A 24,518-nucleotide genomic window follows, 5' to 3' on the forward strand; every position below is an offset into this window, starting at 1 on the left:
CGTATATATATATTGATATTAAAAATAAGTAATGTGCAAAGGGATTTCAGATTGTTATATATTTTTATTAAAAAATATTAAAAATATCAAAAAAATTTTTGATTATTTATTTTACAGTAAAAAGTACAATATTACAATATTTAATTTAATTTATAAATACTGTATATATGTTATTATGGAATGTGTTTGTATGTTTGGATTGAAATTTATTGGTTTAATTATTCTTTTTTTTTTTTAATACAGAAGAAAACAACAGAAAGTAAAACTCTTGTGCCAGAAGAAAAACCAGCAACGAAAAAACGACTTTCTACAAAAGTAATAATAGAATTATAATACTGTGTCTTTTATTTTTTTAATTAAAATTAGCTTGAATTGTAATAAAAATTGACAATATCTCATAATTATTACCGTTACTTGAATTGGTTTTTATTATTTATACATTTTTTTTTTTTTGTGCACTGAAAAGAAGTCTGAAAAAGTGGAACCTGAACAACCAGAGAAAAAAATGCGACCGTCGATAGCGAACGTACGTCAAATACATGCTCTATATTAAATTTATGTTTTAAATAATTATTTATGCACAATTGATGTATCACACATGTTGCATTTATTTCATTTACAGGGAACTAAAATGGATAATTCACAAGATTCATTTGACGAGAAATCAATTGACGATCGAACACCGGTATAAAAGACAATAATATAAAAAAAAACCTACTTACTAATGTTTATGATTATGTGTTCAATTATTGTTTAGGAAACGAGTGTAGACTACTCTATGATGTCCGAGGACGAAAGTTCTATACAAGAACCTAGTATAAAGTTGGACTCTTCCGAAGATAAAGCTCCGACAGGCAGGGTGAGCATAATACATACACACATACACACTCACACAAACAAACGGGTTGACGTAAAATCGTCAACTTTTTCTACAACATAATAACGTTATTGTCGAGAGACAGCAGCTACTTATATAGGAGTACAATAAAAATTGGTTATTATTATTATTATTATTATTCCGTTAAAATCATATAAATACATATTATTTAGAAAAAATCCAAACACGATTAAAGTATTCGATTTAGTTTAATCGCGTTCGGTGAAATGTTTATTGTTGAGGACGCATCGAGACGTAACATTGTTGTTCAGGTAAATGCACGATGTTTTCATTAAGGAAGGACGGTGGTTTGTTGGCATTATTTGATTACCAAATGATTTCGCGTTGTGCATGTTCCGAAACACCTGCCCGAAATATAACCGACCTCTGTCACACATGATATAACCATTGATTTTTCTAAGTGCCTACGTGGACGCAGTCACTAGATATCGCTGTAATCGTTTAAGCATTCGATTCGATAAAAACCGGTTTTCCGCAAAGGAACGATCACGCACTATAATATGAAAACTCTTTCACTTTCCATTTTTGAAACCTTGCTTTTATCAAGTTGAATGCAATCAATAACAGCTATGTATAGTGGCTGCGTCCACTAATCGATATTAATGGTATAGGATGGTGGATCTGTTAGTATTGTAAAAACAATGATACAACCCATCCTAATCGACAGTGCCGATCAGTTTTCATTACACAAATATCAATTGTTGTACTTACAGCACCGAGTGCCGGAGATCAAAGCACCGGAAATGCCCAAGATCGAAGTGATCCGCGAAGTGACACCCGAGGGTGGCAGGAAGAGCTCGTTGGGACCGAGTTCTGGGCAATCGAGCCGAAGAGGTTCGCTGATACCGCCACCCGAGGACACCAAGGGCCGGCGCCCGAGTTTGATAATTAGCGACGAGGTAAATGATTACTGTAAATTCAATCAAATGGCATACTTTCGTATGTCTTTCTATTTCTGTAATTATACACATTTTCTTTCATTCGTTCTACCTGTATCTTCTTTAAGCTCATTTATACGGGGAATCATACATAAAATCATACAGTGTGATCACGATTTAAGGTAACTAAATATCTCATGTGGATGACCTTGTATTAAAATTACGGGACGTGATAGGGAGTACCTAAATACATATTTTCAGATAAATTTAAAATGTGTAACACTTTTGGTGTGCGTATATGCAATACAACTTATATTGTTCTAAATAGAAACACCATTTTTTTTTACATATTTGGGTAAATTATTTATTTTTTTAAACATTTTTGAATTAAAAGATTTTTTTCTATTTATTAAACTGACCAAGTTAAAGTAAGTCAAAATTTGAATTTATGCATGATCGGTGTGAAGTGAAATTTTTATTTATATCCACTGGAAATAATAAAATAAGTGTGAAATAATGAAACATTTTTAGTGTTTGATATTTGTCAATTATATTAATTAAATACACAATAAATAAGTAATAATATTAATATTATAATAAAAAAATAAAATTATTAAATAAATTTATCATATGAATTGTTCAAATATTTCGCAATTGTGTTCTAAGTATAATCAAATAACCTCAACAATCCAGACGATCTTGCCGCCTTGATTTAGTTCTTACTTAAATATCACATTCTTCCTGTATTTTGTTTTTTATGTCCTGAAAATAAAATATGGATCTGCATACACCACAATCTACAATTATCCTTGTAAAAAATCCAATAGCGTTAAATCTGAGGATCGTGTAGGCCTAGGAACGCAATAGCAACGCTATAAGTACGAATCCAATGGTTCGGAAGTATTCGATTTAAATGTCGTCTAACAATAATTGTATTGTGAGCTGGTATTCCATCTTTCTGGAAAAACATACGTTCTTGTGTCTAACGAAACATCATCCAGTCTTGGTAGTTTAATGATTAAAGAATTAAAATATCGTCTGCCATTAAGCGTATCATCATAAAAGAACGGTTAGTTTTCCATCAACTAACCCATACCATACATTAATTCTCTAGACCATTGAAAAATTAGTTTCACATGATTATTGTAGGTTTGTGTCATACCAGTGTTAATAATTTTGTTTATTTATAATGCCATTGTTAGTGAACTTTGATTCATTAATTCAAAGAATATGATTGACAATTTAATATTGAACCAGGCTAAAAATTCCAGCCTATGAATAGAATCTCCTGCATGCGAATGTTGGACATAACCATATAAAACTCCAATTTCCTGAGCAACATCTTTAATTGACAAACGTGTAAAAAAAGTTCTTATGTATGCTAGTATCTGTAATTTTTCAAACATATTTGCTCTACACCTTTGTTGGTTCATTTATCTGCCAGGAAATCATTCTTCCTGATTTAATCCTTGTAAAATTCGTAAAACGTAATTATTATGTAGATGGTATCTTTCTGGGTATCGATTGGCATACGTACTTTGCAGCTAGGCGTACATTATGTTGACATTCGCCATAAATTAAAACCAACTCAACTTTTTCAGGGATGTTCATATTTAAAAAATTTTAATTTATAGGAGCACTTAATAAACAGACATACTCGGATAACGCATAAGGTAGGTACAAAGTAAAGTGGTACAAGTCTAGTTACAGAATAAAAGTTAAATTATATTTTTTATCAAACTAAATATCTTAATAATTACATTATTTGATGATCTTATTTTTATTACGAGTAGAGCTATAGTAAAATAAAATATAATTTCTCTTTTAAAATTAATTAAAAATGTAATCGTATTATAGCAGTAAACTAAACAAAAATTATCACATACTCAAGGTATTAATTTTAATGACCAACAGTTTTATTAAATTATTATTTGAAGACAGATAAAGTAAATATAATATTTATTTGACATTTATTTTTTTATTTCTAGTGGTTATAAATGAAAATTTCATTAAACAAGAATTATGCATACATGAAAATGTCGACTTATTCTAATTTGGTCAGTTTTGTATATAGAAAAAAACTTATGTAAAAAAAAATGTTTAAAAAAAATTTATTCGAATATATTGAAAAAAAATAGTGTTTCTATTAAAAATAAGTAAGTTGTATCGCGCATGAGTACACCAAGTGTAAAAAAATTGAAATTTATCTAAAAATATGTGTTACGGTACTATTTATTTAGGTATTTAGGTATCTATCATTTTTCGAAAACCCAATTTCAATACAAGGTTATCCTCCTGATATATTTAATGTTACCTTAAATCGTGAGCATACTATATATAAATACACACATATATATATAAATGTATATTCTTTTTCATACACATTTAAATTATTACTTAATTTTATTTATTTATTTATTTTTTTGATCTTACGCATTCTTAACGGTGCTCAGTATGTAAAGAGTGCCAATTTAGTAAGCATGAAGACGATTATCAGCTGCTTATATTTTTTATTTTTTTTTTTTTTTTTTTTTTTTTTATACAATAGATTTTTACAATAACAAACTTTGGTGTTGAATATTGTAGATGAAACGTAGATAAAAACATATAGAATAGACATCAGTAAATTATTATAACCACACATTATACTTACATGTACAGCGGGTTTTAATTAAGCCTTTAATGAAACATATTCGATCTGTTTGCAATACTGATAGTTTGTCAATTTAGAGTTTACATTACCAACTGGTACAACACATATATTTTTGCCGGAGGATTTCATGTAGTAATTTGTCTTCGCACTGGTTACAAATGGAGTAGGAATAGAAATAACGTCGGATTTTCAAACACATTTTAATTGTCTATTTTAGGAAAATAGAAAATTACGGCCCGGAGAGGTCCTGGAAGAAAAAAAGGTGAGGGTGTTAAAAATCCAATGTGAACAGCGTCTCTTTGGTGAAATGAATTAATAAACTGAAAAATAACAATGGTTTTTTTTACCCTCATCGGCTGTTGTGACTTTCAAAGTGGACGTTCTTTGGTGATGACGAAATCAATTGTACCTATATTTATAGTTCATAATTAATTACTACATAATATTCTTTATGATCGTCATAAATCAATATGGCATTTATTATAAGTTACTCTTATATATATATATATATATATATATATCGATTCGTCATCACCATCTATAGAGGATTTCAAAATGTTGTGTTTCTGTCTTTGTGTCGTCTCCCTCGGTTACTTCTGGTTAACCGCAATTTGTTTAACGTGCTTTCAATTACATTATGTTTATGCAGGTTGGAAAATTGCGGCCTGGTCAGGTTATTGATGCAAAGGTGAGGTTTCATTCATAGTGTTTCCTCGTCACAATAGTCACTGTATCCGACATGATTGCGTTTTTTTCTTGTGTAACCTATTTTGTGATGTCAAGTTTTAAATTTTTTTTATTGATCGTCATTTGTATTCGTGTTGGTCCTGTGATCGTTCGTTTGAAGATTGTTAAATGGTCTGTGAGGAATTCAATTGTTGACATTTACATCACTAACGGAACTAAACAACCTACTCTAATTTTATTACAGGATTATTTTTATTATTTTACAAGTTAAATATTTTAAGACTCTGCGTTTGGAATATTTAATTTTTATATTGTTTATATAGGTAAATTAATTAAAAATTAATACAAAATTTCACTGACATCTATATTTAACTCAAACGAAATTCATCGCCTATGAAGAATATATATGGAAATAATTAAGCTGTTCAGCTGTAATTTTAGTTATAATAACTACAAATAATATTATGTTAAATTTAATTGATAGTGTTAAATCTTTAAGTGTTGTCATAAATATTTATTAAAATTATTCAACTATTTTTTTTTTTTTTATGATGAACATGGACATTTATATTTCCCAGTGATTTTGAATGAAATGTGAACACAAATATAACCGATAAGATTTATTTATCTTATTTTTCATAAATATTAAATGTTTGTAAAATAATTATAATTTTAAATGCATAAATGTCAGATAAACTATATTTTCCGACGTCAAAACATTCAGTCGATGTATCCAATGAAAAGTAACACATTTCTTAGATAAATAATTCAGACTACATTCTACACTTTATAAAATTGATAATTTAAATTTAAAAACCACTTGTATTTCGTTTTTTTACTTGCTTTTTGACAATTGTGTTTTACTATCAATTGTTGAGCTAATTTTTTTAAATACAAATTTTACAATCTAGGAAAATATTTTATTTATAAAACTGATTAATATTATTTCATTTGATAGATCTTAAATAATCAGTTTATAATATACGATTCTACAATAATGCACGAAATAACTACGTTACGTAACAACCAGTTTTTTTTTTTTTTAATGCACTATTGTAGCATGTTGTATATAATTCTATTTATATCCATTATACCACCAAATATTTTAAGTTTAAATTTTTTTTTTTTACTTGACTTGTATAAAGGAATGTATTGTAAACGATGATCAATATAATAATAAGAATTGATCGAATTGCATTTGCACAATAAAATAACTATTTAAAAATTATTAATTTGAAAATATTGTGCATCCATACAATATATTGAATACCTAATTAATACTTTATCAGTTAATTATTCAAGATGCCAGATCAGTTGTTTTAATCAATTGTATAAATATACATAAACATTAACATTAGCAATTAATTTTTTATTAATATATGTATTTACTTAGTCTTAATAATTTATAAATATAATTATATATACATACATAAACTATGTATATATTTATTAATTTATTAAAAGTATTTATTTAGAATTTGCATTATTTTCTTGGAAAATAATTTGCAGTAGTATTTATATTTTGTTATTAATCATATTAATTTTTTAAAAAAGTGGTTACGTTAAATACGTACGAACTCATGTTTATTGGTGATAAAAAAAAAATGTTTCTCTTTGTAATCAATTTTAAATCATTTTCAGTTTGTATTTTATTTAAAATTAATTTTTCGATTCATTGAAAATTTAAACCAAAAATATTATTATTTGATTATCAATAGTAATGAACTACTTGATTCAATCAATATTCCATATACATATTCATTTATTATTTTATTTAACTGACATTATTAGAATATGCTTATGACACTTATAAATACTATAATAATGGTAGTTTTTTTTAGCTATACCAATAATGTTTTGTTACATAAAACCTTGTATATATATATTCCCTTTAGATTTAAGATTATTTTAACATTTTTCGTTTTATACAAATAGTCATGTAAATATTATTTTTCCATTACATTGCTTTGAATCGATTAGTTAGTAAAAATTATTAACATCATTGAACCGCATTCGATTTAAGTAGTTATATATTGTACATATTAGTATTACCAATATTATATAAGTATATTGTAGTTATTATTATATCAGCTTTTAATGTCAGTTATTGAATATGTATTGAAACTATATCGAAATAATGGATGTAGCGAGAGAGTTGGATGTGAAAATCGTTAAAAAAAAAAAAAAAAGAACAACATTAGTTATTTTATTCTAATATTTTAACATGGGCTTTACAGCGTCGTCGTCCAAGTACAGAAATGAGAAGACCAAGCGTAGCGGAATTGGAAGAAAAAATTGATAAACCATCCACGCCGCTTAAAGATTTTGGTGCACCAGGCCCACCAAGCATCGTAGATGTTGCTGAAAGTTATTCGGCTATTGAAGATCAAACTGGATATATGACTATACAAGTAGAAGGAACACCAGCACCAACATTTAAATTTTTCAAAGTAATTATTTAAAATTATTAAAAGGTTAAACTATAATAAACTGCTATAAACTCAAATAACAATTTTAATACTGTATATTCATTTCTGAACATTTTTCAAAATTTTAATACACTAAAGTTTTACTAAAAAATGTGTCTAAAATACAGGTGTGATAAAAATTGTAATTATACACAGATATTTAATATATTTATAGATATTTTAATTTATATATAGTAATTAAATTATCTTAGGCGAAACATTTTATACATAAGATTTAACATATTGAATATAGTTATAAACAAATTAATTTCCAAACTATTTTGTTTTACACAGTATTCTACTACGAAGTAGATATTTTTGATACTATTTTTGTAAAAATGTAATTATCATTATGTAATCATCGTGTAATTGTCGTCACAGGGAATCACAGAGCTCATTGAAGGAGGGCGATTCAAATTTTTAACCGATGGAGAAACAAATACTATTACTTTGTGTATGCGAAAAGTGAAACCAAATGATGAAGGAAAATACCAAGTAGTTGTTAGCAACATACATGGATCAGATTCGGCAGAAATGCAACTATACGTATCAGGTAATGCATATTACATAATATTATGTTGATCAGATATATTAGATCTTATTTTTCTATAAATCTAAAAAATAAAATTAGTTAATTAAAAATAAATTAAATGGCAGTTAATAATATTAAAATCTTATACTAATGAATGATAAATTAAAATTAGATTCTAGTGGTATGGACTTCAGAGCTATGTTAAAGAAAAGAAAATACGCCAAATGGGGCAAAGACAAAGAAGACCCGGAATGGGGTGAATTAAAAGAAACTGAAATACCTGTTCCAGCGCTCAAGAAAGTTGAAAAGGTGTGAAAAGTTATATTTTACAAATATAATAGTAGTATTAATTAGTATAATCTAACAATAAAAAAATTGTTCAATAGAAACCAGAATCATTTTTGAAACCGTTAGTGGATCAATATGCCAAAGAAGGAAAAGACAAAAAAGTTACATTCGAAGGAGTATTTTCCAAACCAAATTCTAAGCCAAAATGGTTCCTCCGGAAAGATGTACGTAATATTATTATTAGCATGAATCAAAATACAACAAATAAAACGATTCAGAGTAATTTTTTTGGCTGAAGTCGTGTGTGCAATAATTTTTAGGTTTATAAAACTTATTAATTTTGAAATTTTATTAAAAAAGTTTGCTTGTCGCAATGTTATTGCATTTAAATAGTTCTTGTAACTTATGTACTGTACGATGATTAATAATTAGATACAAATATTTTTTACTAAACTGGGTGTATTAAAGTATAAAATAATTCATTAAAGGAACTATTCGCTGGATCTAAATACAAATTTAAAAACGAGGGCGATGTATATCAATTGATCATTATGGCACCGAAAGTGGAAGATACTGGAAAATACACAATTGAAATAGGTGGCGTTAGTTCAACAGCATATCTTAATGTTGAAGGTAAAAATATTATTTTTATATTTAATTTAATAATTATGTTTATTTTAAATTTTATAAAATAAAAACAAACCCAATTATTCTGAGGAAAATTTATAATAAGTGGTAAAAAACTGAGCGTTAATACGAGTATAATCGTTTATTCGATATATATAGTTTTATTCTAGTTTCAAAATAATTCTTCGCTGCTGAACATTTATAGTAATGTAACACGTTACTAGTTTAAAAATGTGGATATGAGATTAAATTTAATATAAGTTTGCATAGCTTTGGCGACATGTGTTCGTTTGACGGTTCAAAACAACGTATTTGCATTTCATATTGGGTACTAGTGATTGCCGTAGTAAAGGTAAATTACAATTTTTAAAGGTTTAAAGTTATAAAAGAAGTATGGAAAATGCTATCGAAATACAGAGAAAATGTATACTTATCACTGTAGTCGCACAACTATAATAACATGATACTGTTGAGACACTTGTATCATCTGTTGACGAGCACGTATAGTACTATTATAAATAGGAGACAGTAATGCGAAATATTTATAACTTTATTTATGTGAAATCAGCTATGATCAAATTATTTAGTATTAATCATAGAATTGTAAAAATATATTTAAAATTTATATTAGGCCTAATACTATTTCTTCGTTAAAATGTATCATTTTATATATACGCAGTTATATTCATTATTTATACTATCGTACATAAAATAAAACGTCCATAATCTACATCTAATCGATTCTAGTTTTTTTGAATTTATTTATTTTCATTACCATTATTTTGAAATTTATAAAACGCGTTTTCATATTTATAGAACCGGCACCGGTTTATACATTTTTGCGACCCCTCGAATCTACCACTAATGGTTTTACAAAACACGAAACCAGCATGGAATGTACGGTCAGTAGTAGTATGGCTATTGTTGGCTGGTATAAAGAAAAAACAAAACTATCGGACGGTGACAAGTACAATATATCAAAGGATATGAGTGGAATTTGTCGGTTGACGATAAAAAATTGTGAACTGAATGATAGTGGAAAATATTACTGTCGAATTGAAAAACAAGACGACAAAACTTCATCAACACTGAAAGTCGTCGGTATGTTGTATAAAACCATAAATATAGTATATATCGTTTATAATAATTTTTATTCGTTTTACGAGTAGAATATCCATACAAGTTTGTCAAAGTTCTCAAACATCAACAAATGATTGAAAAAGACACTGTTACATTATTATGTGAATTGGATGATGCAACAGGTGATGTAAAATGGTCTAAAAATGGCCAAGAGCTTAAGGCTGATAAGAGGTATAATATATTTAATTTTAACTTTAATTATTTTTTATATTTAATTTTTTTTTTTTATTAAAATTATTTTGAATTAATATTTACGATATTTTTTTAGAATCCGTATTGTGAAGGAAGGCAGAAAAAGAAAACTGATTATAAATGATGCTAAAGTTACAGATGGAGGTCTATTTGCGTGTACAACAAACGCTGACAAAACTGAAGCGGAACTTATTATAAAATGTAATTAAATGTTTAAAAAGCATATACTCAATATGCTAAATATTAAAATATTTTTAATATTATCAAGTGTTTTATTTTAGATTTATAAATAATACTTATCGTTTTTTTAGATCAAAATAAATTCAACAAAAAACTTAAGGATACTGTTGGAATCGAAAGAGAAAAAGTGATATTAGAAGTTGAACTTCAAGATCAAACTGCTCCCGCTGAATGGTTCTTTGATGACCAACCAATTAAGTCTTCAGATAGGTATATTAAAAATACATTTTTCGTGGACATATTAACTAATAATGGCTGTTTATAGAATTGAAATAAAAAATTTGGGTGGTGGTAAACATCAATTAATATTCAATAAATTAGAACTGAAAGACGCTGGTGCAATTATGTGTAAATCAAATGAACTCACATCTTTGTGTCTTTTGGAAGTGAAAAAAGGTGAAGAAAAACCTGTAATTATATTTGATGAAAATGTAGAAGGGCCTGTATCAAGAACAATCAGCTTTGAAGTTCCTTATAAAGGTAATATTCTCACTTAATATATATTATATAGTAATTATAGTGCTTTCATAGTATTATTATATTTATTTTAGTAAATGGAACGCGACAATCAGCTATTGATGCAAAAATTTTAAAAGACGGCAAGCCATTGACCGCTAAAGATGTAGAAGCTATTGTTCATGATGATAAAATTGTATTTAATATCAGAAAACCTGCACATGCGCTTTCGGGAAATTATCAAATTCAATTGAAAAATGATCAAGGACAAGATACTAAAGATGTTTATATTAATATGCAAGGTAATAATTCGATTAAAATCAAATGACGTATTTTGTTATGCTTATTAAATGGCCAATAAAAAACTACATAGAAAAATATTAAATTATTTAATATACAAAAACGTTCGTTCAAATGTTTTCTAAGTTAATTAGTTAAGACAATTATATTATCTATTTTATCAAGTTAAATATATATATTTATTTATTTATTTCATAATAATTGTTAAAATCATATTATTTTAGATGTTCCATCACCACCTGAGGATTTGGAAGTATCAGATATTTTCAAGACTAGTTGTAAGTTAAAGTGGAAAACTCCAAAAGATAACGGAGGAGCTCCCATACTTCACTACATAATCGAAAGACAGGATTTAGCCTTAAAAGGTATTTATATTGAAAAATTATTTGGTTAGAATATAAAAACTTAAACTGTCTTACTCTTTTTCTGTAATCAGGTGGATGGCAGAATATTGGAGAAGTGAAAGCAGATTCTCCATTAGTTTATGATGCAACTGATTTGACCACTAAGAAAGAATATAAGTTCCGCGTAAGAGCAGTATCGAAAATTGGAGCTTCAGAACCAACAGCCTTGGCCAAAACTGTACTAGCAAAGGATCCATGGGGTAAGCATGTTTATAGTAAATCTAATAATACAATTATGGTTTAATTTTTTTCGTATTTTAGATGAACCGAGCAAGCCAAAGGATGTAGAAGTAGTTGACTGGGATAAAGACCATGCCGATCTGAAATGGACTAAACCTGAAAATGATGGAGGAGCACCTATTACAGGATATGTTATTGAATATAAAGTAATTGCTTTAAATTTTGAATTTTATAACAATAAATATGAAATACTATAATTATATTTCATAGGAAAAGTTTGGAAAAGATTGGGTAAAAGGAAAAGTTTTCGATGGTGATATTACATCTGCAACAATTGATGGGTTAAAAGAAGGAACTCAATATGAATTTCGAGTACGAGCAATCAATAAAGCTGGTCCGGGTGAACCGAGTGAAGCAACAAAACCAATTGTTGCTAAATGTAGATTCGGTATAATTTAAAAATTGTTTTACCTTGTAAATATATGGATTTTAATTCTATATTAAACGTACAGTGAAGCCATGGATAATTGGAGACGATTTAAAAAATATTATCGTGAAAAAAGGACAAGTCATCAAATACGACATCAAATATGGAGGTGAACCTGAACCTGAAGTTATTTGGAAATTAAACGATATTGAAGTTAAACATGATGGTGACAGGTAAAAAAATCTAAATTATTTAATTTTTTTAATACTTTTTTTAACATTCTTTCTAAAATATAAGTTATGCTTTAAGATAATACATTTCAAATTGGTGTAATATGATGTTTTAGAATTACTATTGATAAATATGAACGTAACACGTTATTAACAATTCGACGTGCCGTAAGAAATGATAGCGGAAAATATACTTTAATACTGAAAAATAGTTCTGGAACAGCTGAAAAATCTGCTGAAGTCATAGTTCTAGGTAATTTACCGTATCTCATTTCTCACATATATTTACGTATATTTAACAAATTAACTTCGAATGATTTCAGATAAACCATTAAGACCCGTAGGACCTTTAAAAGCTGAAGAAATTAGAGCAGATCACATCACGGTGTCCTGGAAAAAACCAGAAGATAATGGTGGTTCAGATATAACTGGTTATATTATAGAGAAAATGGATATGGACTCTGGTCGTTGGGTAGCTGCTGGCGAGGTGAATATATCTAGATATAAATACATATAACTGATATTATGAGTTCTTATATGTTATAATATTTCTAGACTGGTCCATCAAAAGAAGAATTTACGCTCACGAATTTAACTCCAAAAAAGAAGTATAAGATTCGAGTTAAGGCTGTAAATAAAGAAGGAGAATCTGAACCACTTGAAACAACTGAAGAAATTCTAGCTAAAAACCCATACGGTATAAAAAGAAATTACTGATAGTTGTAATAATTTAAAACTTGAAGTAATAGTGTTTCATTTTATGATTCAGACGAGCCAGGTGAACCAGGAAAACCTGAAATAATTGATTATGATAATAAGAGTGTTACATTGAAATGGAAAAAACCAGAATCCGACGGTGGAAGACCAATTTTACATTACATAGTAGAAATGAAAGATAAATTTACATTAGATTGGACAGAAGTCACAAAGACACCAGACAGTACTCCAGAAATTAAAGTCGATGGGTTAAAAGAAAAAATGATTTATCAGTTCCGAGTAAAAGCCGTTAACAAAGCTGGTCCAGGAGCTCCGAGCAAACCAACAGAACCACACGTTTGCAAACACAGAAACCGTAAGTAATAATAATAATATAAGTACTTATAGTATATCTGTTTATAATTTGTACATTTAAGTAGTGTAAAAAATAATAATAATTTTTTTTTTTTTATTTCAGTAAAACCGAGAATTGACAAAGAAGGCATGAAAAGTATTATGGTAAAAGCAGGTAGAAATCAAAAATGGATAGTAGATGTTACTGGAGAACCAGTACCTACGTTAACGTGGATTTTTAAAAACGAAACTCTTGTGAATAACGATAGAATAAAAATTGAAAATATTGATTATCAAACCACGTTGACAATAACTAGCGCTATTCGTAAAGACACTGGCGTATATACCTTAGTAGCAGAGAATGCGTCTGGTAAAGACGAAGCAACTCTTGAGTTTACAGTATTAGGCAAACCGGACGCTCCGAAAGGACCCTTAGAAGTGACTGATATTACAAAAAAGAGTTGTAAACTCAAGTGGAAGAAACCAGAAGATGATGGTGGATGTCCAATTACAGAATACGAAGTAGAAAAAATGGATGTAGCAACAGGAAAATGGGTGAGAGTATGCAAAGTGCCAGCTAAAGATAGCCTCAAGGAACCCGAAGTGGAAATCACTAATTTGGAACCAGGCAGTGAATATAAATTCAGAGTAACAGCTGTTAATAAAGAAGGAGATTCTGAACCTCTCACTACTACCAAATCTATTATTGCCAAAAATCCATTTGGTAAAATCACATAAAATTGCAATAATAAATTATTTTCTTACATAATTTATATTAATGATATTATTTTGTATTTCAGATGAACCATCAAAGCCTAAGACTCCAGAAATTATTGATTATGATAACCAAAGTGTCACATTAAAATGGACAGCACCAGAAAAAGATGGTGGTGCTCCTATTGAAAAATATTTCATTGAAAAGAAAGACAGGTAACTACAGTTAGTGTTTACTTGAGTTGCGCTATGTTTAATTTTTTTGATTAACAAAATACACGCTCATGCCTATTAACTTACTTCATAATAATTCACAATACACAATAATTATAAATCTTATTGATATTTTTATACTTTGTCTTTTTTGCATTAAAATAAAAATAAATATAACAAACTACTAACTTAGTACTTAAATGCTTTTATAAATGTATGAATATAATTTCATAACAATTTTAATTCAACATTTTGAGAATTAAAATAAAACTATGATTGTATTATTTATTTTTTAGATTCAGTCAAGAATGGGAATTTGCCTTAGAAGTACCAGCTACAGAATTCAAAGCTAAAGTACCAGAACTAAAAGAAAAATCAGAACTTCAATTCCGAATTACAGCAGTAAACAAAGCTGGACCATCATCTCCATCCGATCCTACAAAGATTCATATTGTTAAACATAAATCATGTGAGTTAAATATTATCCACTTTGTAAAATAATATATTTTATATTACAATATATTTATAATGTTTATTTTTTGACAGTAAAACCAAGAATTGATCGCACCAATTTAAAAAATATTGTTGTCAGAGGTGGAAAAACAGTCAAATACGATGTTAATATTAAAGGTGAACCAGCACCGACTGTCAAATGGCAACTTGTTAATAAAGAGGTTTGTATTATCACATTATTAACTTAAAAATAGAATTAACAACTATACAATTTAAATATATCATAATCTGAAGAGTTAAAAATTTTGAAAAGCCTAAGGTATTTTTTTTTTTATTTTGTATAATGTGATTATACAAAATTATATGTACCTACCTCATAATTTATAATTTTAAACTATATGGATACTTTATTTTATTTTGAGAATCTAGTTTTCTTTAAATTAATTTTTTTTTAATATTTTATGACTTTGAATTAATGTTTGTTATAGAGTATTACATTTTATTTTTCTTAAAATATTATATCTTAAAATACAATTTATTTAAAACAACTTTTACATTTCAGACTGATGAACTTATAAGAGATGTGAGTAAAAAAAAAGCGTTAACTACGTATTATGTAGACATCGTTTTGGCATTGTAGAATTTAAATTCATTGTAGTTATTATTGGTGATAGTCAATTTTTACACTTCACAAAATTAGTTACTCTAATATAATTTTAGAGTAGACAACTAAATCTTGTAGAAATCTAGAGAAAATATTTGATTTGATGATTTAGAGTTGTAGATATTAATTTAATATACAAACATATTATTATAGTACTATTGTGTGTGTTCAGTAGTTGTTGTTGGTGTGTGTATATATATTACTCTTAAATTTTATTTTATTTGTATTTATACACATCAATGTATTGTAGATCGTAAATAATTGCCTTTATTAAGTAGAATTTGACTAATGATGCTTATTTCAGAATAATTAATAACGAATAAAGGTAATTTCATAAGAGAGCAAGTGTCTACAATAGCACTAATTGACTTATAATTTGATATGAATTAATTTGAATAATTCAATTTAATTGAATTTTTAAATAATTATAGGTTATATCAGAAGGAAATGTACAAATTATCAACGTGCCATACAACACTAAAATTACTTTGTCTGATACGGCTCGTAAAGATTCCGGTTTGTATAAAATAATTGCTGAAAACGAGTTTGGAAAAGATGAAGCTACTGTTGAAGTGACTGTACTATGTATGTGAATAATTGTTGTTATCTTATGAAATTCAAATATACGAATATCTCTTTGTGTACCTAACACTTTTATTGTGTACAGGCCCTCCAACTAGACCTCAAGGTCCACTCAAAGTTAAAGACGTTACAAGCAGTGGAGCTAAAGTTAAATGGGACAAACCAAAAGATGATGGCGGAAAACCGATTACGGCTTATGTGGTGGAAAAAATGGACTCTCAAACTGGACGCTGGATTCCAGTTGGTCGTACACAAGAACCTGAAATGGACGTTAAAGGCTTACAAGAAGGCCACGAGTACTCCTTCAGAGTAAAGGCTTTGAACGAAGAGGGTGAATCTGAACCATTAGAAAGTGATGGTAGCATTATTTCAAAGAATCCATATGGTAAATAAAATAAATAATAACAAAATAACCACCTAGGAATATAATTTATCAATAACTTCGAATAATTAACGTAGAAATTCCTGGTAAACCTGGAACACCAAAGATCACTGACTGGGATGTTGATAGAGTTGATTTAACATGGCAAGAACCAAAACATGATGGTGGAGCACCAATCACCGGTTATGTTATTGAAAAGAAAGAGAAACTTTCCACGGTGTGGGATGAAATTTTAACTACAAAAGTGCGTAAAAACGGTAAAATTATTCATTTCACGAAATTGATTTTTGACTTTGAGTATAATTGCAGACTCCTGCTTGTCAAGCAACTGTGAAAAATCTAGTAGAAGGAAACCAGTATCAATTCAGAGTGCGTGCTGTGAACAAAGCAGGACCATCTGAACCAAGTGATGCTACTAAAATGCATACTGCAAAAGCAAAGAACTGTACGTACATGTTTAAATAATTGAGAACATTTTTCAAATAAAATAATAAAATAATAACTAATATTATTTTTATTTTTATTTAATAATTTAGTGAAGCCATTTATCAATCGAGATAAATTACAAAAAGTGGTTGTTAGGGTTGGTCAAGTCGTGAAATTTGATGTTGACGTACGTGGTGAACCACCACCAACTATGACATGGTCTTTCGGTAGTAAACCACTGACAAATGGGCGTTCGGTGAAAATTGATAATGAGGATTACAATACAAAACTCGTGTTATCTGATAATACAAGAAAAAGTACAGGACTATACAGTTTACGGGCTGAGAATGCGTCCGGTTTCGATGAAGCTACTGTAGAAGTTATTATCCTAGGTACAATATAGTATATTATTTGTCTTCATTATGAATAAAGTCGTAGTATTTTATCTAAATATTAAATAAATAATTATTAGTAAATACACTACTTATTAGCTCAAATCTTCAGTTATTATTAAAAAATCTTTTATTTTTACTTCACAGACAAACCAGGACCTCCAGTGGGACCACTTGAGGTTACTGACGTACATAAAGAAGGCTGTACGTTAAATTGGAATAAGCCTAAAGATGATGGTGGCCTACCACTTACTGGATATTTAGTAGAAAAAATGGATACTACAACTGGAAAATGGGTACCGGCTGGATTTGTTGATCCAACAAAAACTGAACACAAGATAAGCGGTCTTGAACCAAATAGAAAGTATCAATTCCGAGTTAAAGCGTTAAACGAAGAGGGAGAATCAGAGCCATTAGAAACAGATGCTTCAATTCTTGCTAAAAATCCTTATGGTAACTATTTATTTTACTTATATTATAACTATATTACATTTATAGTTTACGATTTGAACATTTTTTTTTATCAGTCTCGTACTCATTTATTTAGACATTTATTTATTTAATAGACATTCCGGGTGCTCCAGGATTACCGGAAGTGATTGATTATGACGAAAATATGGTGGAATTAAAATGGGATGCGCCAATAAGGGATGGTGGAGCTCCTATTACAGGTTAGTGTAAAAATTATAACATTACGTTTCTACTGACGTTGTTAACATGAAATATCACATGTGTTTGAACATATTTGAATGTGAATAACTTATATTTAATTATAAACTGTATAAAGAGTACTAAAAGTATTAAAAGTATATGTACCTACTTTTAAAATTATTAATTTCATAGCTCAAGTATAGTGTTTAAAGTATCAAGTTAATAAAATAAGCAATTTAATAAATATTATTTATGTTTATTCATAAACAAAAAGTATAATAATTAAAATTAACTATATTTAAAAAAATACTGTACTAAAATTAACTTAATTTTAACATTTAGGATATATAATCGAAATGAAAGGCAAATATGATAGCTCGTTCGTAAAAGCTGCGGAAATCCCAGGAAATGTTTGCAAAGGCAAAGTTCTAAAATTAGAAAACGGACAGCAATACAAATTCCGAATACGTGCTGTAAACAAAGCTGGAATTGGTGAACCTAGTGAAGAGTCTCTTCCTCATATCGCTAAAGCAAAATTCAGTAAGCTAATAATTAAATTTTTTTTTTTTTTTAATACACCATTTTACAATGTCATATATTTTTTATAGTGAAACCAAGAATTGATAGAACTAATTTACAAAACATAATCATGAAAGTCGGACACACAAAATTAATTGACGTGAATATTAGTGGAGAACCTGTACCTACCGTTACGTGGTCATTTAAAGACGCTGTAAGATATTATAAATAATAAATTAAGTTACATTATTCAACCGATTGGTTTTTAAATATTTATTGTTTATAAAATAATTTATAACAAAATTTAAAATCATGAAATTGCATACCTCTCAGATGACCTGTTTAATGTATATATTATGATGACCTTTGAAATATCCATTATTCTATACATTATTATTTCATACATACATTTTATTTTATAAACAAATTATTATATTTTATGGTTCATAAAATAAACATCATTTTTAACATTATTACAAATGTTACTTGAAAAACTACGATTATATCACACATATTTTTATTTTAGGAATTGACTACTGGAAATTCACTCGAAATAAATAACATGGAATACAATACGAAACTAATGATCGTGAAAGCTTTACGTGCTCATAGTGGTGTTTACACAATAAAAGCCAAAAACTCTGTAGGCGAAGATACAGCTACATTTGACATCACTATCTTAGGTAAAAATTATTTTTAAATTAAATTAAATATGATTTATCTACTTCATAATTTATCATCATTATCCTATACCTACATAATTATAACATTAATATCAAGGACAGAAACCGAACCGAAAAGAACCGGTTTTTGTACAGGAACCTTTTAAATTATAGAAACCGAAACCTTTATATTGATAAATTAAATACCAGAACTGAACAAGAATTTTTAAATTATAAAGACTCTCAAAATAAAATGGTTTGATTTAGCATAACAAATTAGATATTATTACTCTGTTCATAAATAATCACGGATCCATTCTCATAATGTTTATAACTAGAACCGCACAAAATTCGTATTCTGGATAGATAACTATTTAAAATTATTATACTTTTGAAGTATTTATTATGTGTATATTTATTACAAAATAATAGTATTTGGAAAGATTTTTCCCAAAATACACCATGTTTGAAATCAATATTATATTATCTTCGAAAAAAACAAGGATAATAATAAAATAGGCACATTGCCCGCTAGTGTATTATTAATGCAAACGAAGCGTAAACAAAACGTTTCGTCAATCGAAAATAATATCTTGTTAACTATAATTTTTGATTCTATAATAGTACCACTATGTTTTATGTATTTCATAGAGAGTGATTTTGATGGTTAGCATTATATTGTAATGTAATTGTTCGTTTATTACTATTGTATCATTCTTATAATGCACTATAACTGGTGAAAGATGGTATATATTATAGTATTATAGTATATTCACTAGATGAGAAATAATATTATATTTTACTAGTAACAGGAACCGGCATCTTTATTTTTTTAACAAAAAACCGAAACCAAACTGGAACAGTTATTTTATTTTCTGAGAACCAATGTCAGGACCGATAACGATAAATTCAAACAGTTGCAGTCCCTGATAAAAATAAAATACTTGTTTAATATTATAATACAATATTCAAATTATACAAAATTAAATATCTCTATAGTTATTTTTTTTCAATTACTTATTCAAATATTTGTTGGTACTAAAAGAGTTGGGCATTTAAAAAATATCATAAAAATAATGATATTAATATTTCTTTTATTTATTATAAACAAAATACATTAAATTTTCACATTATACATTTTTAGGAAAACCCACAAAACCTGGTGGTCCACTTGAAGTATTCGATGTGACAAAGAATGGTTGCAAATTGAAATGGAAAAAACCAGAAGATGACGGAGGAGCACCAATTGAATATTATGAAATTGAAAAACTTGATCCATTAACTGGTCAATGGATTCCATGTGGAAAATCTAATGAACCAGAAGCAAACATCACTGGTTTACAAGAAGGAAAACAATATAAATTCCGTGTGAGAGCAGTTAATAAAGAAGGAGAATCAGATGATCTAGAAGCTGATAAGTTTATAGTAGCGAAAAATCCATTCGGTAATATACATTTTTAATTTATATAATAAAGACAAATTTTTAATTTCCGTTTTAAATAGATGAACCAAGCAAACCTGGAAAGCCGAAACCAACGAATTGGGATAAATCATTTATTGATCTTGAATGGGAAGCTCCTGATTCCGATGGAGGTGCTCCAATTGAAAGTTACATTGTTGAGATGAGAGATAAAGATGAGAGAAACTGGGTTAAAGCACTCGTTCTTCCCAATAAGTGCGTTTTAGTATTATTTCTTATTCTTTTATAAGCCTATATATAAATTTGTATTTTTTTAATTTAATAGACGCTCTGGCCGAGTAACAGATGTAATTGAAGGTCACGAATACGAGTTCAGAGTAATTGCAGTTAATAAAGTTGGACCGAGCATACCAAGTGACATTTCAAAATCTGTTGTCGCAAAACCACGATTTAGTATGTTATTTATTTATTATATGATTGAGTGTCTATAGTCAAAATTATGTTTATTTGACGCTTCATACTTTAAATTTTATCAAATAGTGGCGCCTAAGATTGACCGCAAAAATTTGGACAAGAAAGAAATTCGCAGAGGAAAATTCTTGAAATTTGAAGCAGATGTTCAAGGAGAACCCGCTCCTACTATAACGTGGACTTTGAATGGACAAGCAATATTATTTAATGATAGGTAAATAATAAATTTTAAATTATGATATTATAAAGTAAAATAATTTAAATTGTATTTAATATATGTCATAAAGTTTTATTACTATCTTCAAAGTTTAATATAAATAGGAAAATAAGTCACTGTAATACGTTTGATGATCGTACTTCTAGATGTTTTGAACCAATCTCTACATTACTTCTTTTCTATTTAACATAATCTACACTTTATTCAAAACGTTTTTTTTTTTTTTTACTGTATTATTTCATCTCAAATCTTTAAATAATCTTGTATAAACACTACCCATTCTTTGGTGTCTAATTGTTAACAATATTTATCATAAACTTATACTTAATCGTAATAAAATTTAGGAACAACCAACATTTTATAATTATTTTAAAAATTGGGTTTAAAGAAGATATTGATACGTTTTTATAAGGTCTATGACAAATGGACATAGCCGTTTGGACGTGGAGACAAATGGACGTCAAAAAAAAATGTATAAATCAGTAAATAAAATAAATAAGTTATTTATATTTATTATAATATGTAAATTTTAATGTCAAAAATATTCATTCAAAAAAACATCACCATCGTGATTTGAATTAATTAATGACATCTTACATGTACTCTTGAATGCTATTTGTACACGACTATCTCAGTTATAGATGTATATTGTCGAGTCTCGTGTATCACCATATTTCGATAAAGTGTGATAATTATTTTAAGTTGTAAAAACCAATAAGTTATATGTATTGATATAAAAGGTACCTCTTGCCAAAACGATAAAATTCGATAAGGTTTGATATAATGATACAATACCATTAGTTATATTATTTACATAAAATATCAGTGGTTTTATAACTTATAATTATATATATATAGATATATATTTTTTTTTTTGCGTCCATTTGTCCCTATTTGGTTTTTATAACATTTTAGATGATCAACATACATATTTATACACAAAATTTTACATTTATATATTATAATTTTGAATTTAGATTAACCATAGAAAGTGAAGAATACAAAACGACATTTATATTACAAAAAGCTAAACGTTCCGATTCAGGAATTTATACTGTTACTGCGAAGAACGATTCTGGCACAGACAAAGCAGAAGTTGAAATTGTCGTTCTCAGTAAGTTTAAAATATTTTAGTGCATAATTTATTGAAATTAACAAAAACGTGTTTCGTATATTTTTAGCTGCTCCAACTAAACCTAAAGGTCCATTAAAGGTATCAGAAGTAACAGCGGATGGATGTGAATTAAAATGGCAAAAGCCTGAAGATGACGGTGGTGTTCCGATAGATCATTACATTGTTGAACGTATGGATACCGAAATGGGACGATGGGTGCCTGTAACTATTTCTAAGCTTCCTGAAGCTGAAGTGACCGGTTTACATGAGGGTAAAGAATATCTTTTCCGCGTAAAAGCGGTGAATGCGGAAGGAGAATCAGAACCCCTTGAAACTGATTTTGGAATCGTAGCAAAGAATCCTTATAGTAAGTAAAGATTATTTTTTTTCAAGGACATGAAAATATTAAAATCTATTTCTCTTTTAGATGAGCCTGACCGTCCTGGAAAACCATACGCTAAAGACTGGGACAAAAGTAGCGTACATTTGAAATGGACTCCACCTGCAAATGAAAATGGAGCTCCAGTCACATCATACATTATAGAAAAGAAAGATCAATACAGGTAATTTTAAAATTGTATATTAATTTACAAAATAAAAAGAACGAGACTTCTGGGTGAATGGAACTCCACAGTCGTGTGAAATACAGGAATAGGTGAATTATTTTACTATATAGGTCTTCTAAAATTAAAAAAATTATCATTATTCTCGAAGAAATTATTTGGTGTGAAAAAATTCTGCTGATCAGTTTTCATTACTAAAAATGTTAGGTAAACCATGTTTTTAATAAATTAGGTTGCATTTTTAATGTTCTAAATATTTTGAAAAATGTTCACTAAATTTTTTTATTGAAACTTAGGTAAATTTTTTTGTCATTAATCTCTAATATTTAGATATGTATGAAGAACTATGTATTAAATTAAATTATTAAATTATCAAGACACTTTGCTCAATAAAAATGATTTAATCGACATTTTCGAAAATAAAGATAAATTTTGTTTTAAATTTTATGAAAGAACCTAAAAAATTCTTTTAATCATTATAGAATCTATAGAAAATAGTGATACAAGCATTTAGTGAAAATTTTAAGTTTATAATATTAGTTTTTGAGGTACGATGAAAACAAAAATTGATATGCCATACATTTTGTCAATTTTTAATAAACTTTTCAAAAGTTTTTCCCAAATTGAGAAAACTGTTCTGAAATTTGTACTAAGACTTTGCTATGATTATATTGATCGAAGTTATGTTTCTGATCGAAATTGTGTGGTAATACCAATACATAACAAGTTTTACTCAAAATCTGAAATTGATTTACAATCAAATATAACGAAAAAAAAAACTCAATAAATATATATGATTTAAATTAAACATTGACTAAAGATAATTGTATAATAATTATTATATTATTTTCAGTTCTAAATGGCAAAAGGCTGTTGAATTAATTGGAAATAAATGTGAAGGAAGAGTACCTGATCTTGCTGAAAACATGAAGTACACATTCCGTATAATAGCAGTAAACAAAGGTGGTTTTAGTAAACCTAGTGAGCCTAGTGACCCAGTTATCACTAAAGACAGAAATGGTATTATAACATTAAATTACTTAATTTAAAATGTAATGTTATGTAATATATATTTAATTTTTTAGTTGCTCCTGTAATCGATAGAAGTACTCTCAAGAATTTAACTTTAAAAGCTGGTCAGCATGTAAAAATTGATGTAAAGATTAGTGGAGAACCTCCACCAACAAAAATATGGTATCATAATAAAGCACGTTTAGAAAGTAAAGAAAACTTCAATGTTGAGTATGAAGATTATAGAACCAAAATTGCAATATCCATAGCTGAAAGATCACATACAGGTGTATATGTGATAAAAGCCGAAAATGATTCGGGCAAAGATGAAGCAACATTCGATATCACTGTATTAGGTAAGAAGAAACTTTGTATTTTTTTATAGGTATCAGTGAATTCATCATACAGATTATG

General features: G+C 27.9%; 1 protein-coding gene across 1 annotated transcript in view; it reads left to right on the top strand.

Annotated features, from left to right (window-relative positions):
- LOC112689703 (twitchin) overlaps positions 1-24,518 on the top strand; it is an 82,185-nt gene that overhangs the window by 27,308 nt on the left and 30,359 nt on the right. The window contains exons 28-77 of the mRNA XM_025563539.1: positions 244-315; positions 467-526; positions 623-685; positions 758-859; positions 1,612-1,797; positions 4,647-4,691; positions 5,079-5,117; positions 7,354-7,566; positions 7,966-8,137; positions 8,289-8,425; positions 8,503-8,628; positions 8,893-9,037; positions 9,848-10,132; positions 10,201-10,342; positions 10,440-10,564; positions 10,675-10,813; positions 10,869-11,083; positions 11,155-11,361; positions 11,584-11,724; positions 11,796-11,963; positions 12,025-12,149; positions 12,214-12,391; positions 12,456-12,603; positions 12,717-12,853; positions 12,924-13,087; positions 13,156-13,297; positions 13,370-13,672; positions 13,775-14,374; positions 14,451-14,580; positions 14,874-15,046; positions 15,124-15,251; positions 16,126-16,279; positions 16,362-16,661; positions 16,736-16,902; positions 16,968-17,103; positions 17,195-17,476; positions 17,624-17,929; positions 18,043-18,147; positions 18,470-18,667; positions 18,736-18,860; positions 19,173-19,329; positions 20,453-20,752; positions 20,812-20,983; positions 21,054-21,181; positions 21,269-21,413; positions 22,394-22,530; positions 22,598-22,897; positions 22,958-23,093; positions 23,947-24,113; positions 24,179-24,460. Of these exons, the coding sequence (XP_025419324.1) occupies positions 244-315; positions 467-526; positions 623-685; positions 758-859; positions 1,612-1,797; positions 4,647-4,691; positions 5,079-5,117; positions 7,354-7,566; positions 7,966-8,137; positions 8,289-8,425; positions 8,503-8,628; positions 8,893-9,037; positions 9,848-10,132; positions 10,201-10,342; positions 10,440-10,564; positions 10,675-10,813; positions 10,869-11,083; positions 11,155-11,361; positions 11,584-11,724; positions 11,796-11,963; positions 12,025-12,149; positions 12,214-12,391; positions 12,456-12,603; positions 12,717-12,853; positions 12,924-13,087; positions 13,156-13,297; positions 13,370-13,672; positions 13,775-14,374; positions 14,451-14,580; positions 14,874-15,046; positions 15,124-15,251; positions 16,126-16,279; positions 16,362-16,661; positions 16,736-16,902; positions 16,968-17,103; positions 17,195-17,476; positions 17,624-17,929; positions 18,043-18,147; positions 18,470-18,667; positions 18,736-18,860; positions 19,173-19,329; positions 20,453-20,752; positions 20,812-20,983; positions 21,054-21,181; positions 21,269-21,413; positions 22,394-22,530; positions 22,598-22,897; positions 22,958-23,093; positions 23,947-24,113; positions 24,179-24,460 (8,707 nt within the window). The remainder of the gene's footprint in view (positions 1-243; positions 316-466; positions 527-622; positions 686-757; positions 860-1,611; positions 1,798-4,646; positions 4,692-5,078; positions 5,118-7,353; positions 7,567-7,965; positions 8,138-8,288; positions 8,426-8,502; positions 8,629-8,892; positions 9,038-9,847; positions 10,133-10,200; positions 10,343-10,439; positions 10,565-10,674; positions 10,814-10,868; positions 11,084-11,154; positions 11,362-11,583; positions 11,725-11,795; positions 11,964-12,024; positions 12,150-12,213; positions 12,392-12,455; positions 12,604-12,716; positions 12,854-12,923; positions 13,088-13,155; positions 13,298-13,369; positions 13,673-13,774; positions 14,375-14,450; positions 14,581-14,873; positions 15,047-15,123; positions 15,252-16,125; positions 16,280-16,361; positions 16,662-16,735; positions 16,903-16,967; positions 17,104-17,194; positions 17,477-17,623; positions 17,930-18,042; positions 18,148-18,469; positions 18,668-18,735; positions 18,861-19,172; positions 19,330-20,452; positions 20,753-20,811; positions 20,984-21,053; positions 21,182-21,268; positions 21,414-22,393; positions 22,531-22,597; positions 22,898-22,957; positions 23,094-23,946; positions 24,114-24,178; positions 24,461-24,518) is intronic.

This window comes from Sipha flava, unplaced genomic scaffold (assembly GCF_003268045.1).
Source record: "Sipha flava isolate LNK unplaced genomic scaffold, YSA_version1 46_pilon_pilon, whole genome shotgun sequence".
Lineage (NCBI taxonomy): Eukaryota > Metazoa > Arthropoda > Insecta > Hemiptera > Aphididae > Sipha > Sipha flava.